The sequence below is a fragment of the Lonchura striata genome, chromosome 11 (genome assembly GCF_050655825.1).
Source record: "Lonchura striata isolate lonStrDom1 chromosome 11, ASM5065582v1, whole genome shotgun sequence".
In the NCBI taxonomy this organism is placed as follows: Eukaryota; Metazoa; Chordata; class Aves; order Passeriformes; family Estrildidae; genus Lonchura; species Lonchura striata.
In genome coordinates, this window is record NC_140713.1 from 5,888,387 (window position 1) to 5,905,955 (window position 17,569).

General features: G+C 50.0%; 1 protein-coding gene and 1 long non-coding RNA gene across 2 annotated transcripts in view; one reads left to right on the plus strand and one right to left on the minus strand.

The window, feature by feature from the left end:
* Positions 1-1,106: 1,106 nt before the first annotated feature.
* Positions 1,107-7,470, minus strand: LOC146766368 (uncharacterized). The gene is made up of 2 exons (XR_014957807.1): positions 4,176-7,470; positions 1,107-3,130 (listed from the first exon to the last, which is right to left on the minus strand). It is a non-coding gene; the product is annotated as an uncharacterized LOC146766368 (long non-coding RNA).
* Positions 7,471-7,863: 393 nt separating this feature from the next.
* WTIP (WT1 interacting protein) overlaps positions 7,864-17,569 on the plus strand; it is an 85,492-nt gene continuing 75,786 nt past the window's right edge. Inside the window, exon 1 of the mRNA XM_021536706.4 lies at positions 7,864-9,696. Coding sequence (XP_021392381.3) covers positions 8,247-9,696 — 1,450 coding nt within the window. The 5' untranslated portion in view covers positions 7,864-8,246. The remainder of the gene's footprint in view (positions 9,697-17,569) is intronic.

Below are 17,569 nucleotides of genomic sequence, written 5' to 3' on the forward strand. Positions count from 1 at the left end.
CTCATTATGTTAAAATTGCCAATGCTGTGCAAAACAGCTTCTGTGGGGCAATATTTTATTTCTTCTTTTAGGCAGTAATAGTCATATGCAGTGGTTTTTTTGAGGCTTTGAGTTAGTTGCTGCTTGGCTGGCAGGAGTGAAGACTGAGGTAAAGATGTAAATAAGGTATCAGAGAAAGGACTGCAGTGCTTCAGTGGAAAACTTCCTGCCATAAACAGCTGAAGCAATAGAATTTAATGTCTAATGACATCTTCCAAAAATTAAGGCTGACATATTTTGGGTTTAAGCTTTATTAAAAATAAAATTACTGCTTTATTTCAATTTCTAACTTTTTTTAAAACACCAGTAGAGGTTATAATCGTGGTAGCTTACTGCATTAGTTTTAGTGAAGTTGAGAGTGGAGGTGGAAGTTGAGTGGAGTACGAGCTGGACTGAAATGTCACCGACAGATTCAAGGGTGAAAAAAGCAGGGGGTGTTCTGTTCTGCCTCCCTGGCTGCTCCTCAAGTTATTACTTGTTTATTGTTCTTAACCTTGTGTCCCCATTTGGTTTGCAGCATGAAGGGGCAGAGTGAGCTGCACAAGCCGTGACCTGGTGATGTATTTGGAAGGTGCAATTGTGCTGCCCGTGCCTGGGTGATGCAAGACTGCTCCTGGAGCCCTCCTGTCACGTACTTTGAAGTGAAGGATTTTTATGTATTTCCTTTCCACAGGCTGCTCTCACAGAACGTGGGACAGCTCTTGGCTGCTCTGGTCAGTTCTTTGGAAGTTTGGCAATACAGAACAAGCCACTAAATGCAAACTGCTGCTGTGCGAGATGAAAAGCTGCTTTTCAGAACTGGTGGAGTATGAGTGTCCTTAATTGGCTGCTAGTCACCAACATTGTATTAATGGAGAATTTTCCAACTTAAACTTTCCTTTGCTCTTTAGAGAAAAATATAAATTGAAAAGTGTTTAAGTTTTCAAGTAATTAAAAAACCCTCAACTTTTCAAATTACAATTTGTTCAACTCCTAATAGCAGGAATGGTCATATGGAAGGAAGTTTAGATGCAAGGCACAAGATCTAAATGTTAAAATGGAGGAGAAATTCTTTCCAGTTCTTTGGTTCAGCAACCTAATGTAGGCTCTGTCTTCACTAACAATTTTGGAGCCCAGCTCATTAAATCAGTCTACAAATGGCTATTTTCAGTGATATATATTGTCTCTGCTGTCACACAGGGTTCTCAAATTGTTTGTTTATCCTCACGCAAAATTCTCTAATGCAGATAAGCTTTTCTGTCTGCTTTTATAGAGACATTTATTGATGTTTGCATTTTTAATTTACTTAGCAAATAGAGTGCCATGTGTGGATAAGAAAATACAGACTATTACAGAATGTACCTAGTGTCTGCATGCTTTTAATTTAATATGCCTTTTCTGCAGCACAGCATGGAAAGGAATATTGACCATTAATGATTGACAACAGTTAACCAGAGATTCATTAAGCTGTTCTGATGGAGGGTGAAGGAATTCCCAAAGCATTGAATCACCTTTATGAGGCAAGTGATAACTATTCAGGAGAAAGAACTCTGGGGCCCTGGTGACAGACAGCCCTGTGCTAGCCCTTTGCTAAAGAACCACTGCAACTTGTAGGTGACCATTTAGTGTTTGTGGTGTTTCTGTGACATTTTAGCTTTCCTTTATGAAATCACTCCATAGCTGAAGCACAGAGAGAGGTGCATACTTTCCTCGTCTCTCGCCTCTGACAGCTGGGAGCAGATTGATGTGCCATTTCAAGTTCTGACCTTTACAACAAAGACCTCTTACTAACCATTTATTAGATTTCAGAAGATAAAATCAGCTTGTATTCAGTCTGTAGATACCACTGATATCTGCTTCAAGCTCTACTTCTACTGCCCCAAAATTTAAAATTTGGGTTAGAAAACTGAATAAACACAGAATTAAGGGAAATAGATTTGGTGTTCTGTTTCTGTGGTAGACATACTTATTTTCTTCACAGCTAAAAGGACAAAAACCCCTCCATTTTGTGCATCTAAAATACAGAATGTGTAAGAAAGCAGGAACTAGGCTCAGGATAATACAGCAAATTGTACATTTGTCAGGTATCTGGTTTTTGCTTGCCTGAGATTGTTTCTGGGCTGGTGCCTGAGCAGAATGACTACAGGCAGCTTATACCTGCAGAAAAATGTACATGAGGGAGGGGCAATGTTTTTTTTTTGGAAGCCTTGATGCTTTTAAGGGAGAACAGGATGAAGTAATTACATGTACTTGTAGATATAGCTTGGTATCTATTACATTGAAAGGAGATAATTGCTGTTTAGATACATGTTATCTTGCTCTCTCCCATTGGCAGACTCCTTCAGTCTCATCAAAAAAAGTTAGAAGTTCGCAGAACAATTTCAAGAGAAGATACAGAATTGCTCTCAGTCCTCTTCAGCAGCACTTGAAGAAACCTGCAAAGGTTAAGCAATTTCAACCCTGCAATGCTGGAGAAGGGACAGACCCCCAGAAAGTTCTGTGGCAGCACTTTGGCTTTGGAGATGTGGGACTGACACCTTTACTGCTGAGAAGTGCAGGGCCAGAGCTCTGTGGGACACAGGGCTCACTGGACTGCAGCATCACTGGGGATTTGGAGAGGAGCTACAAGCTGGAGAGTGCAGAGGATGCAGAATGCAGAGACCAGACTTTGTTAGTTACACTTACGGAGCAGCTTTATCCTTGCACATTTGTTTATCATTTTCAGTTAACGACTGATACCTCTATAATACCTCTAAAATACAACAAAATGTAAATGTAACTGGTGTTCTAAACAAACCAATGGCCTCTTCCTTCTGAAATGATCCTTCTCATCGCAGCTGAAGTGTGTTGTGTTGCCAGGTCAGGAGGTCAGTGCTCGTAGCCTGCTTCATTTCTTTAATGGGTATGAAGAGGCACATACAGTCAGGCTGATACTTCTCACCACCAGAGCAGAGGGGGCTGCATGTCTGGCAGCCTGACCCTCATACAGTGTTTCTGTCCTTTATTCAGTGCACTAATGCTCTCTGGTTCCTTTGCTGGATGAAGGTTTGCAGTGCTGTAATCAGGACTTTATTTTTATCATATCAAGAGAAAGTGTAGCTCCTCCAAGTCTCTGAAATCAGAAGCTATATAACTTCAGACCTCCTTAAAAGTACTCAGCGGGTGCACTGCTAACTGAGCTGGCCAAGTAAATGATGGATTTATGCAAATGTCGTGGTTTCTAACTGATGGCATTGGAATATACAGTGACTGTGTCCTGTGAGTGCAAGGAATTATGGCCAGTGCCCTGTGCAGCCTCCAAAGCATGAGCCCATAAACCGTGCTGTACAGAAGTGTGATTATCTGAAATATGTAAGAGAAGTGGAAGATGAAGCTATAAAAGAAATAAGATACATATATGGTGCATTAATCATAAGTGCTTGGACAGATGTTGTCTGTCTACCCCAGCACGTTCACAAAGCGCCTGTTGTGACTGGAATTTTACAGGGTCTGTCCCAAGTTATGTTTGTGCAGCACAGTGAATAGCTGCAGTTGCAGTGAATAAGAAGAATGTAAAAAATGTTAAATAGTGTTTTATTGCAGATTTAGAATGAGAAATGACCTGTAAGCCTGCGGAGTGGTGTTAGTCAGAAATATTTTAAATAGTTGTGCCTAGGGAGGGCAGCCGTTCAAATACACTGTGTGCTGTCTGCCAGAAGATGGTGCCCTAAAACGCACTCTAGAACTGCAATTTTTAGAAGCTGCGATCAACTGCAAATGATCATTTTAAAATACAGGTCAGAATAGAGTGATTTTCAAACAAATCACCCAAGTCAAAAATACATATTAATATCCAAACTTCCTATTCTGAAATGTTGGCTTATACTTAAAAGTATGACAACACAAATTAACAAACGGGATCCAAACATGCAAAACAAAGCAAGATAAATCCAATACAGCTACCACTTCAAAGCAAATCAAAGCTTCAGTTGCCCATCCCAAAATATAAACACTTCAAATTCTTTTCTAAATTAATTTCACAACGTTTTTGGGGTTTTGTGTTTGTTCACGTTTGGTCTTTTTTTTTCACCAGGCTTAAAACAGACCAGAGATAAAAGAATAATTATTTATGTTCCTTACCAAGAAACTGATCAATTTTAAAAGTGGAAAACAGTTACCTTGTGGATTTCAAGGTATAATTTCATTGATTTCTTAATGCTGGAGACAAAGAAATGAAATAAATTGCAAAAAAGCAGGCAGCATCCAGTTCAGTAGGCAAATCTGAAGCTTGTTCAGCTGATGAAGTGAGACAAAGAACTCCCTCCTGCATTGTGTCAGGTCTGATATAACACACACACACCACAACACAAGTTGTGGGATTTTTGCCATTGTCTTCACCCGAGCTAAAGTTTCCACAGGGAGTTCTTACACTGACAGCTTCCCTGCCTTGTTGGTAATAAACTGTTTGCAGCTCGGGGAAGCAAAGGGCAGCAGAGCAGCAGGTCTCCCTGCCTGCTGCCTCGGGTGGTGCTCCCGTGTAGGCGCTGGCGATTACAAGGATCAGGAGAGCTCTGCCTGGGAGGCCAGGCCAGCTGATATTCACAGATCAATAACTCCACCTGGCTGGTTTGCTCCCTTTAAGTCTTAGACAATGGAGTTTAATTAACAGAAACAGCTGGCTTTCCTTAATGTCTGATTTTCTGAGATAACTTAAATTCAGGCATAAGGATAACCACACCAAACCATGAAATGAAGTTCAGCTTTAATGACACTCCCGTAGCTCTTGTGCTCTCTGTTGCAGAAGCATCAGTCTTTTTGCAGTACTGCTGGTTGCTATAATTAAGCAAGTATTTTGAAAATTAGGTAGGGAGAAAACCACATCAGGATTGTCAAGCTGTAACCACCCAGTATTTTAGATTTTCATGTATCTAACAGTGAAGAGAATGATAAGACTCAGTACAGCAACAGCAGCTTTAACTCCAGTCTTTGTTTGCACAGCCTGGTACAGATGGTCCTCTGTGAGCGATGCAACAGCACTGTGTGTGCTATGTACCACTGCAAGCACATTTATTCCACCTGTATGGCCCATACCTGGGGCTGTACTGCAGATAAATGTGAGCTTCTTCATGTGTGTGACAGAAGAACAACGCCCTGGTGGAGAGAGGGCCAGAAGCATTGTCCCTGCAGCAGGGCTGAGCTGGGAACACAGTACTAGGATGTTACTTACCAAGTACAAGCTTTCTAACAGTAAAAGTAAGTGATTTTACCATTTGATCCACATTGCTTACTAAAAAGGGCTGTTTCCTTAGACTCCCCAGTATGTTTTTCCCTTAAGTTCATACCCAACAAAGTCCATGCTTTCATGACTCAAGTGCCAGTAGACTTAGTGCAGAAACCAGCTGGCAGCAGAAGCAGCACAGAACTGAGTGGCCTCAAAAGGCAGAGCAAGGGCAGATTTGTGGCTCAGAAGAACAGAGCTACAGGAGGACACTGTGTTGCTGTAAGCTGCAGCTTCAGCTCTGCAGTTCCTGCTGTAAGGATACCTGCCCAAAATGCTTCCTCACATGAGCACATGGGCAAGGGCTTCCCAGCACGTCCTACCCACTCTGTCAGATTAATAATAAAGCTATTGAATGTTGGAAGGCTAAATAACCAACAAAACAAACAAAAAAATCCCAAATGAAAAACAAAACAACAACCAAAAAAAAAAAAAACAACAAAACAAAAAAACAAACAAACAAACAAAAAGCCCCCCAAAACAAAACAAGATGTCCTTAAAACAGAGTATGTTTTCTTGACATGTGCTCTGACAGACCAACCTTCCAAGCTGTCCATGAGCCACTCTCCCAGTTTCTCAGGAAGACAACCTTATGGAATCTGGCACTAAGTGGTGCTTAACCACTTAGTTAACAGGAGTTAACTAAGAACAGGAGAGAACAGCCTCGTACAGGCCCCAGGAATGAAGGAAGGAGCTCTGCAGCAGTATACTTGAGGGCAGCAGGTCATGAGATGCTCACTGCCACAAACAAACTTCATCCCAGGTGGAGCAGATGAAGCCTCAAGTTAAAGGTGGTCTCTGTGTGCCCTGTGTGAGGAAGCTCTCTGTTCTTGGAAGGGATGGTCCACATTGCACAGTGACAGCACTGTTTTTGTCTGTGCTGACAACTTTACCAGGGTCCATGGCTTGAATGGGACAGGGACCTGAGCTGCTGCTGTGATCCCCCCACAGCTGGGGCACATTCCCTGGGTGGTGTTTGCTGCTGGTCCCTGCGGGAGCAGCAAGGAACCACACCAGGACACCCTGCTGCAGAGGCACCTTCCACCAGCACACACCTGCAGGCTACGGGTGACATGTAACTTGTTCCACTGGTACCACACGTGGTAGCAGCTTGCTTAGGAGATGGGCAAAAAGTGTAATGAAAGATGTGATCACGGAAAAGAGCACTTGATTCCCAAGAGGGGTGTTTGCTTATCTATGTTCACATGGACATGGACTGCCTCTGTCATGCCTAACAGATTTGTTTTTCAGGTCTTTCTCTGCACATTTACGTGGCTTGTTGGATTTTTTTTCCTGCCACCCGTGCACACACAAGAAAACCTATTGCAAATCAATTGCCCTCCACTGCTGGGGACCTTTTTGAGTACACAGTTGCTTTTAATGTTTAATTAGGTCTGATAACAGAATAAAATGTTCTTGGCACAGCAGTGCCTACAGCTCAGACCTGAGCCATATTTCTCTCCTTGCAGGGTGCTCAGCACCCAGCAGTATAAGGACACCCATCAGATACCTGTTAGGTCTTTGTCAGCATTTCTGCCATCAACACAAACGATTGTCAGGGAGCTGCAGCTCAGTTACAAAAAAAACCCCAAAATCAACAACAAAAACCCCCCAAACCTCTAGGCCACTGTTGAGTATCGGAGGTCTCATTCAGTTGCCGTTTTGAGGGGTTGTTTTCTGACACTCTTTCCCGTGAGCACACAGATGTAAATAGCAAGCGGCGCCAGGGTGTTCATCAGCAATCAACAGACGAAGGTCTTGCAGTCACATACACACAGTAGCTGCTTTTTTACACTCCAGTCAGTTCACAGATTGCTTTAGGCCACAATATGTTTATCATATGTCTTAGGGCTGCTTTTTTTTTTTTTTTTTTTTTTTTTTAAATAACTGGCAACAACCCTCAGCTGCCATGCTACAAACACAAGTCCTTTCAGCGGAGGCGCCTCGCCAGCGCTGGGAGCTCCGCACAGGTGCGGGGCTGCCGGTGCTTGTGTGGTGCAGCCCCGGCCGCAGGCGGGGCAGAGCCGCCCCTTCCCCACGCAGGACGAGGCCGCGGGTGCTGCCGGAAAGTTGCAGCGAGGGGCGCGGGCAGCGCAGCCCCCCGGGCCGGGACCCCGAGCGCTCCCGCCCGGGCGCTCCGTGCGCGGCTCCCGCGGCTGCCGAGCCCCGCGTGGGGACCCCGGCGCGGTGACAGCCCCGCCGCCAGCCCCGGGCCGGGCTCGGCCGGCCCCAGCCGAGGAGGGAGCTGCCGACCCCGCCGCCGAGCAGCGCCGCGGCCGCCCTCTCCCTGACTGACTCGGGGAAAATCATTGTTTGGCTCCGGCATTAGCTACATTCCAGCGGGACGCAGCGCCCAGTCTCCTTCCTCGCATTCCTGCCCCACACAAAGGAGTCCCTGCCTCGCCGCGCCCCGCGCCGCGCTCGCCGCGCCGCAGAGCCCCTCCGGGCCGGCCGCCGCCTTCGCCCCCGCCCGGGGGTGCGGGCGGGCCGCGGCCCCGCCGCGGGGCGGCCGCCGGGGGCGGCGGGGGCAGGGACCCGCCGAGCGCAAATTCCTCCGCGCAGCGCGCCATTGACTGGACCGAGCAACTTATTTAAGGCTGGAAAGTGACACAGGGGCGCCTCGTCTGCGCCGGCCGCGCTCCGCCGGGCAGCCCGGCCGCACCGAGCCCAGCGCCGCGGCGCGGGATGCCGCCCGGGTGACCGCCCCGAGCCCGGCCACCGCCCGCCGCTCTCCGGACGAGGAGCCGCGTCCCGCCGCTGCCCCACCAGGACCGCGGGAAGGGGCTTTCTTTTGGGGTGCTTTTTGTGTTGCTGGATTTGGGAAACTTTTTTTTTTCTTTTTAGATTTTTTTTTTCTTTTTTTTTTTTTTTCTAATTTTTTTTCTTTTTAGTCCTCTCTCCGCTCCGGGCTGCGCTTTCGCGGAGAGTTCACCGCCCTTCCCCGCCCCGCGCCGCCGGGCTCCGGCAGAGCATGGAGAAGTACGAGGAGGACATGGCACTGAAGGCCACCAAGTTCATGGAGGACCTGTCTCTGTACGAGCCCAGCCCGGAGGGTCCGTACGGCCGGGGCGGCCGCCGGGACCTGATGCTGCACCCCGACCTGGAGGAGACCAAGCGGGTCATCGCCACCCACATGACGGCGGAGCAGCGGGGCCGGAAGATGAACGGCACCGCCGCGCCGCCGCCGCCCGCCGAAGGCTTCCCCGCCGCCGCCCCCTGCGGCAAAGCCGCCCCGCTCCGCGCCAACGGCCGCGCCGCCGCCGAGCCGCCGCCGGGCGCGGGCCCGCCGTGCTGCGAGGAGGGGCTGTGCACCCGCTCCGAGGTGGCGCTGCCCTGCTACAGCGGCTTCGCCGACAAGGGCAAGCGCTACTCGGCCGAGGGCTACCGCTACGCCGCGGGCAGCGCCTACGAGGCCGGCTACGTGGCCAAGGGCGGCGGGCGGGCGCCCGGCGGCCCGGACGGCAAGTTCGGCGCCGCCAGCCCGCGGGCCAGCCTGGCCGCCTCCTCGCCGGGCCCCGCCGCCGAGCACGGCAAGTTCTCCAGCCCGCGCTCCAGCCTGGGCGGCGCGGTCGCGCTGCCCTACGAGAAGTTCTCCAGCCCCCGCTCCAGCCTGGTGGTGCCCGGGCAGGACAAGTACGGCAGCCCCCGCGCCAGCCTGGTGCAGTACGACGGAGCCGCCCTCAGCCCCCGCTCCAGCTACGCCAGCACGGCCAGCGACACCAGCAAACACTCCAGCCCCCGCGCCAGCCTCACCGGCTACGACGGCGGCGGCAGCAAGCCCAGCAGCAACCGCACCAGCGGCATCAGCATGGGCTACGACCAGCGCCACGCCAGCCCCCGCTCCAGCACCGCCAGCCAGTACTCCTGCACCGCCAGCCCCCGCTCCAGCTACTCGGACTCCAGGTACGGCCCGCCGGGCAGCGCCGAGCCCGAGGGGGCGGGCGGCACCGGGCTCGCCCTGGCCAGCCCCCGCTCCAGCCTGTGCGGCCCCGAGGGCCGCGGCTCGGCCGGCCCCGCCGTGGTGAGCCCCCGCTCCAGCATCTCCAGCCAGAGCTCGCGGAGCTCCCGGGGCTCCATGAGCGCCTATCCCGAGCTGCAGCTGCCGTCGCCCCGCTCGTCCCTGCTGGGGCCCGGCCTGCAGGAGGACGGCGTCGTGCCCGAGCTGGGGGATGTGTACCACCGCATCCATGCCCAGTCCCCGCCGCGGCACGACCAGCAGCACCCGGCCGGCGCCCCCGAGCCGCCGCCCCCCTACGCCTACAGCCCGAGCAAAGGCTCCGCTTCGGCTCCCAAATTCAAGCTCCCCTACCAGGTGACGCCGTGCCGGGAGAGCGGCCCCAGCCAGGCGGAGAGGCGGCTGGAGGCGCTGACGCTGGAGCTGGAGAAGGAGCTGGAGATGCACATGAAGAAGGAGTACTTCGGTGAGTGGGGCGGGGGGAGCGGGCGGCTGGAGGGCGGCGGTGTGCGGGGCCTGCCGAGTCGGGCGGCTCGGCCGTGGAGAAGGCCGGGCGTGCGCTGCCCGGGACTGCTCTGGACCAGGCGCCTGCTGAAGTCTCACATGGCCACAGTCCCTGTCTGGTGCCGAAGCGCCTGCACCGTAGTTCACTCCCGGTATGTGAACTCTATCTCGTCTCTTCCTAACGCCGTTTGCCGGGATGTGTGATTCTTCCCTTTCCACGTGCGGTTTGGGAGACTTGTCTGAAGTGTGACGAGAGCCGCTTGTGCACTCGGGGCTTACAGTGACTCTCTTCCTCACGGGCTGCTGAAGCTTCTCTGCTAACTTCCAACATCCCAGAGGATGTGGTGTTTGCGATCCTGCCCTCAGTCTGTGGTAACTTTTGTAGATGATGAGCGTGGCTGGTGGGGCAGTTCTTAGTGCCTCTTTCGATGAAATCTTTGTGCTAGTTCAGAGTACCTGTGGGAGCCCAGCATTGTTCCTGACCCGCGAGGCCTCGCAGGGACATCCCTAGGACCACAGGGGAGTTTGGAGGAGGGGAGCCCTTGGCCCTTGCTGAGGTTAAGTCGGTCTGTTGGTCACCTCCTGAATTTTTGTTGCTTTTTTAATGGAAGAAAAGGAGCTTCTTGAAATGTGGATATTCTTGAAATGCAAATGAGTGCACGTGTTTTATAGCCACAGTAGTTAGGATTAGGCTCCCCTGCCTGTCTTGCTGTGTACTGGATGGTGAAGGCTAAAAACACCTGTGAAAAGCTGATCCCGGAGTGTGCAAATACTGCCCTGGCTGTCCTGCAGGTGAGCGGCAGCTGCGGGACCGGGCGGCCCCGGGAGCCGCTGGATCGCTCCCTGCTGGAGCAGGGGAAGGTGAGGGGGTGCGGATGGGCCGGCCCATCCGAGCCCTTGGAGGGAATGGCTCTGTCCGTGCTCTGTGTGCGTTGCTGGGGATGGAGCCGTGTCACCCCGCTCGCTGACCCAGGCACTTCTGCGCAGCGCTGGGAGCTCTGCAGGGCAGGAGCTGCAGGGCTGCCTCCATTGTCTGGGAGAGAGACCTGCGCCGTCAGTGCAGGTAGCTAAGTGAGCAGCAGCCTCTCTACCGAGAAAACCTTCCTGTAAACTGCGGTGGCAGAGTTTCTCCGAGCTTTTGTGCCCAGACAAAGGAGGCTGAATGCAGTGCTTAGTGCCTTCCTTCATCCGTCCGGGGCTGATAAGGAAGCTGATGGATCACCCGCTGGATCTTTTGCAGTGTTGGCACCTGGCACGATGCTCCTCAGCAGCTGAGGGCAGTTCTGGTTCCCTTCGGAAGCTGTGCAGAAAGCTGGGTGAGCCTTTTGTAACACATGAACTGCAGGAAATGTTGCCTTCAACATTTCCACGGTCTGCAGTGAGAGACTGAGGAATAAAACGTAAGAGTGAGAACGAGTTACCTGTCCTGAGCTTCTGGGAGGTGTTTCCTGTGGCCTGGGAAAGCTGGGAGTGCAATCAGGGGCTCAGGAGCAAATGTGGGGGATCTGTGTTGGGGATAGAGTCTCATGTTTGTCAGAGTTTGGCAGTTGCAGATGCCCTGCTTGCATGTGTGCTCCCAGCCTCGGGAATGCACCCAGTGCAGGATGAGCAGTCAGCCTGTGCCTGGGCTGCTCTGGAGGCTCCTGCTGTGGCAGCACTGAGGACCACTGATGTGGCTGGAAGCAGATGAAATCCATAAAACTGGGGTGCTTTGAAAGATAAAGTTCTCGGAGTTGTTGAAGTTTTGATAAATCCTGGTGGATTTGATCCCACCTTTTTGGTTCAGATGATCCATGTTGGTGAATGCTGAGTTTTGGCTGAGCCAGTGCATGAGAGACTGGCAGGGCTGACCAGAGGCTGTTGGGTCAGAGTGAAGGAGAGTGAGAACAGAATAGGGAGAAGTCTGGTTTTAGTTTGACTTGCCTGAGAGTGTCTTAAGTTAATAAAGGGAAGCAAGGAAAGTGCCTTGATTTTCATGGCAGTTTGTACATGCTGCAGCTGTGAGCTGTTTGCATAGCACTGGTGAATGGCACACTCCAGAGGCAGTGGTGGGTGCTCCTTGGTGCCTGTGAAGAGCAGAAGTGTTGAGCCAACAGGTCCAGCAAGGTGGAGGGAACAGAGGAGATGCTTTACTGCTTCTTAATTAGATGAGCTCAATTGTCTAATGAGTAAATGCTGGTATGAGGACACCAGGTATTTACTGTGCTCTGTGTTCTGTCCTCATGTTGCTGTTGCCTGCCCCCCACACCCCAGTAAAAAAGAAAAATTGAGCAGTGTGCTATTTTGAAACTGAGGTCCAGGGACTAGCCAGCTCTGCCTGGAGGAGGAGCAGCTCTACCCTGCCTCCATGCTGGCTGTGGGTCAGTTTGTGTGAGTGCTCTCCCAAGGGTGCTGCTGCTGGCAGGCCCTGGCTGCTCTCCCACACCTCCCTGCTCTGCTTCAGGAGGGATTTGTAGTCTGGGACAAATAAATACGAGATGGGGGAGAAGTGCAGGGTGTGATCTCCAGAGAGGCTCTGGGGGAGCCAAGCCAGGCAGGGTGCAAGCCCTCAGGTCTGGTGCACTCCCAGCTGTCTGCCTGTGCTGCTCTGCAGGTCCTGACAGTGCTGTGCTGGCAGCTTTGCTGTGCTAGAACTTTGCTTTACTGCTCCAGCTTCTCCATCCTCCCCTCCCCTCCCAGGCTGCAGTGCATATGGAGAGAGAAGGAAGATGCCCTCCTACCCTTGGTTTAATCTGAGTAAAGATGCCAGTGGTGCCAGAAGAAAGGCTCTGCATCTGCCCAGCTGCACAGGTGAAGGACAGCACCATTCTACTTCCATGTACTCTCTCCAGCACCTTGCAGCCACCTGCACTCCCTGATCTGAGTGAAACAAAGCCTGCAGAGAAGGAAGGAAAAGAGGGAAGGTTGTTTGGGGCTGGATTGGTGAGTTGCTCCAAGACAGAGGGTGCAGACAGGGATCCAGGAATCCGAGACCCTTCCTTTGGCAGCAGCTGAACTGGGTAAAGCTGTGAGACTTTGTTCCCTTGTAGCTGCTTCCTGTGCATTCCCTGTCCAAGCCTCTTCCTCCTCAACCCTCTGAAACCCCCTGTCAAGGTAGGTCAGTTTAGTGAACGTGCTAGATTTAGTGGCAGATGCTGAAAAATGAGGTAATAAAAAAGTACTTTCACTCATTTTCATAACTCTTTTGAGCTGAACATTCATATGAGATGAGGTAAAAGTTGTTACAGGGTTGTTTTTTAAATGGGATGTTCATCCCGAGGCGTCAGCAGGACATTGGTGGGTGTTGGAAAGTCATGAGCTCAGGCACTGTCTTAAAATCAGTTTTCTTTGCAGAATACTTCAGTGTGATGTCTAGGTGTTGGAAGAAAGTGTTAAGGTTAAAGTTGTATTTTGGCACACCCATCCAAGTCGTGCATCCTTGTGGGATTGACCGTAAACCTGTGGCTTGTCCCCTGCCAGGCAGGGAAAGGTGCATGCTGAGCACTTGGGCTGATCTGGCTGGTGTTTCTGCAGCAGAGCTCCTGCTGGTGTGTTGTCAGCAGTGCAGGAGGGGGTGCAGGGGAGCAGGCAGCAGTCACACACTGCTGGCAGCCCCTGCTGTGCTGCAACATCCCCCAGCAAGGGTTCTGCTCACCTTGGCCTCGGTGGTGGGATCCAGCACAAGAAGGGACTTAATGGTCACCTTGTCCTCTCCTGAAGCTGCAGGAGGTGCCTGCCTGTGCAAAGTCCAGAGAAACAAGCAAGTCTGTAGCTCTGCCTTGTCCTTCAGCTCCCCTTGTGCAGAATGTGAATGTGCTTCTCCCCATCTCTGCACATCCAGAGCCCTCCCCAGCCCTGCTGCCTGCTCACCCCCCAGCTGAGATGCAGAACAGAGTTCAGACCAGGTGTGGTGCTCCCCAGCCAGAACAAGTGATCCTGTCCCAGAGCTGCCACCTTCCCTGCCTTCCACGGGCAGCTTTGTCCTCATCCTGCAGGAAAAGCCAGGGCTCTTGGAGGAGGTTTGCCAGGGGTGTCTCAGGGTGGGACACAAAGCCTGGATTCTGTTAATAATGCAGTCCTCAGTTTGGCAGAGCCCTGGTGAGTAGCCTTGACTTTTGAGAGCTCTCTCTTTCCAGAAAACCATCCAGCAGTACCAGCACATGTTTTTTGGAGCACCACCAAGAAACAGTGCTGATAACATGGTGTTGAAAAGCCTTTGGCTTGGTGGGTGAGGGAAGGGAAGACTGGGTGAAGGGAGGAAATAAATCTCTAGACCCATCTAGGCCCTCTGCTCTTTATATGCATAGTCATCCATGTAAATCTGGATTTGAGCCTTGCAATATGCTCATGAATTCAGAGTTGTATGTTTGTGCTTCTTCTGTGTGTGCAGGTTGATGTGATGAAAGGGTGTTTATGCAAGTGAGATCAAGGTAACAGGTAACAGTGTTAAGTCTCTAAAAGCTGTATTGCATATAAATGAAATTTGAAAATTTGAATGAAATTTAGATAAGCTTACAATTGGTGAGCAGAACACTTGAGAGATTTGCTATGGAATTCAGTCTTAAGAACTTCTGAAGGTTTCTTTGTGAAATATTGTTTCCTGTTTCCATCAAAGTAATGATTGATACATCATATCATTTGGAGGGATAAGCAAAGGTTTATTGTCTGGTAATTACTTTATATTTCTCTTTTTTTGGGCTTAGAAATTCATTCAGTGTTCGTAAGCAGCTGATGTCCTTCAGCATTTGCAGTTGAGGCTGCCTGGGAAAAAATTGCCTTTGACAGGCAAACACTTAAATAGAAATAAACTCACATGGCGGGGTCCCTGAAGTGTTCAAACAAATCTCCCTGTTAGAGCTGGAAAATACATTGCTGAAACGAATTTGAGAGTGTCAGGCTTTTCTGGCCAAAGAGCAAGAAAGCCTCAAAGGGGGTCAGGCGAGGGAGGCGTGTGTTCACAGGGGAGGGTGCAGGAGGAGCTGTGTGGGAGCTGCTGGGTACCTGTGCAGTAGCAGCATCCTCGTGGCCAGGAGCCTGACCCCTGAATGAGGCAAGGAAATCATGGTAGCAGTGAGAGTCTGTAGCTGGAACATCAGCCAGAGGGAATGCGGAGAAGGAAGGTGGGGGGACAGAAAGTAGAAGGAATTAACATGGAAAAAGCATGGGATAACACAAGTCTGCAGAGCTGGCAAAAGGGAATTTTGTCTGTTGCATGAAATGTGCTATGAGGGATGCTCCTGAGATGGCTTTTTGCAGTCCCTGCTAGCCATGTGCATCCTTATGACTCTCCTTGAAGTTGGGAATTGATGTAATAACAGCAGGGGAGAGTTGTGTGTGTGTGGTTTTGTTCTACTAGGTACTAGATACATGTAACATGTACATTTAACATGAAATGGGAATTTGGATGGCTGTAATTTGGATAGAAGACTGTGTTATGAACGGGGACAAACATTTTCTTATCTTCAGTTGCAGGACGCTTGACTGTGGATGGGATGTTGTTTCATAGCAAATGGGATTTTTTTGTTTCTTTTTATTGCACATGCTTTTACTCTGTTAAAAATACAAGCACTGTGTGTAAAAGGAAAAGGAGAAAAACCTTCTTCCAAAGAACTGCCATGTGCTTGATTAGGGGTACCAAGGTGAGGTTTGAGTCTGTAGGACAGGGGTGGGTGTGGGCAGGAGCAGTGCTGTGCTGGTACAGGTTTGTGAGCTCCTGTGCTGCCCCAGGGTTTAGGGATGTTCCTGTGAGTGCCCAGCAGGTTTTGGGGCCAGGCTGTGCAGCAGTGAGCCAGGGGAGGGAATCTTTGTGGGGCTGAGGGGAGCCTGTGCTGCAGCTGGGTTTGGAGTGGCAATGCTGTGAGAAACACTGAGCAGTTCATTGCTTCTGCCCAGCTTTTAGGGCTGTCACAACCTCCAGGCCAAGGCCATGGTGCTTTCCTCAAGAATAAATCCCAGAAGTAGCAGGTTTTTTAAACATACTCTTCCCCCTTTGCCTACCCTCTCATCCCAAAAAAAACCCAACCCAATCAGTTCTGCTCTCTCAGGTGGGTCAGGGAGACATCCTGAGCAAGACTGGAAGTTAAAAATGGCTCTGTAGCAGAGTTGAACTTGCATTGGCAGTTGTTTCCCTCGCCTCTGTGCTGGATCTTCCACAAAGATTTTTGGGTGTGAATGTCCCGTTCGAGGTCCAGTCACTCACTGGAGGTTCATACACGGTGGTGAACTGGGAGGAAATCCCAGTTCAGTGACTTTAATGGGTTCAGTGGACCCTGTAGTTTGCAGAATAGAAATGCTACCCTGCTGTGAAGGAGCAAGTAACTGTCAAAGTAGCTGTTTTTATAGTTTGATTGAAGTTGACTTTTTTCCAGTGGAAAACATCCTTGAAGTTGTATAATTTTTACATCTGAAATGTGTAAATGGTACACGTTTGTGTGCTACCACTGATGGCTTCATGGCAGCAGGCCTAGGTTGAAATCCTTAATATCCACAGTTAATAAATTAGGATGTAAGTGGCTCTTAGCTGTGTAGATATTGGGTGCTTAGAAAACACTCTCGAAGGAAGAGAATTTGCCTAATTCTAAAGTGATTTTTTTAAATGCTAAAATTATTATTAAAAAATGCCCCAAACTTGGCAAAGTAATTTTCAGATATCTGTTAGGATTGTTCAGCAATGGAAAGAAAGTAAACTAACAGTGATAAGCCAAGTAGTTTTACTAAGATCTAAACATTTATACAGACATTTAATAAGCTCTACACTTGGCCTTCTACCTACATCATATGTCCCAAATATCTCACTTCACAGCACATTGGCAGAGTCTGGTTGATTGTTAATATAATTGTTAAATAGTTAATATGATTGTTAAATAATTTCATGTTCTGTGGCTGGAGAAACTGAGTGTCTTAGAGTGTGATGTAGTGGTTGATCTTTGTGCCCATCCTGGACAAAGTGCCTCCTCTGTGACAGGGATGGGGATGTGTGAAGTAAACCCAAACTGAAGCAGGCAGAGGGATGGGATGCAGGAATGTGCATGATGTGTGTAAGTTTTATTGTGAGCTTGGAAAGGCTCCCTTTGGAGGGCTGTGTTCAGCTGCCTGAAAGGTTCAAGTCCTGACAGGACCATCGTACCTGGGGTTGTGATGTGGCATTGCTTGGAGCTGCTCCAGGGGTGTGACAGCTCCTGAGGCTGGCAGCAGGATTCCTGCTGGCTTATTAGCCTTCAACTCTGAACAAAATTAGCAAATGTGCTAATGATCAATCAGTAAATGTGGTGTTTGGCTGGATTTTTATGTGATTTTTCAATGTGCCGGTGTGGGTTTTCTGCTTTTTTTTTTTTTTTTACACTGGAGCAGATAGTTCCATTCTGTGGTATGTGTTATCTCTTCTTTATTAACCTCACTGGGTTGTTCTAGCTCCCTGTCAGCAGAGCCTTGCTTGTTACTGTGCTGAGACTGAGCACAAAAAAGCAGCCAAGCAAGTCATGTATATCTTCCAGCTGGAGTATTTCTCTTTGTGTGAAACTTCATTCCTTGTTTTCTGGAGCAGCTTTCACTAAATCTCCAAAGTCACATTTATGGTTCCAGCAAACTTTTAAGCCAAGGCCAGTGGCTGATGCAGGAACAAGCCCTGCACCCAGAGCACAAACACTCGTGAATGCCCAGCTGAGAACTGGGCACACAGCGTGGAGGGCTTGCACAGGGGCTGGGCTGGGGGGTCAGCATTTATTGCAGCGACACCTATTTCCAAATTCGAGCTGGAGAAATTCTTATTGGCAGGTTTTGCATGGAAATCAGTGGGCAGTTGAGTTTGAGCCCCTGTTCTGTGGGGCTGGGCTGGGGCACAAGGGCCACTGCCCCAC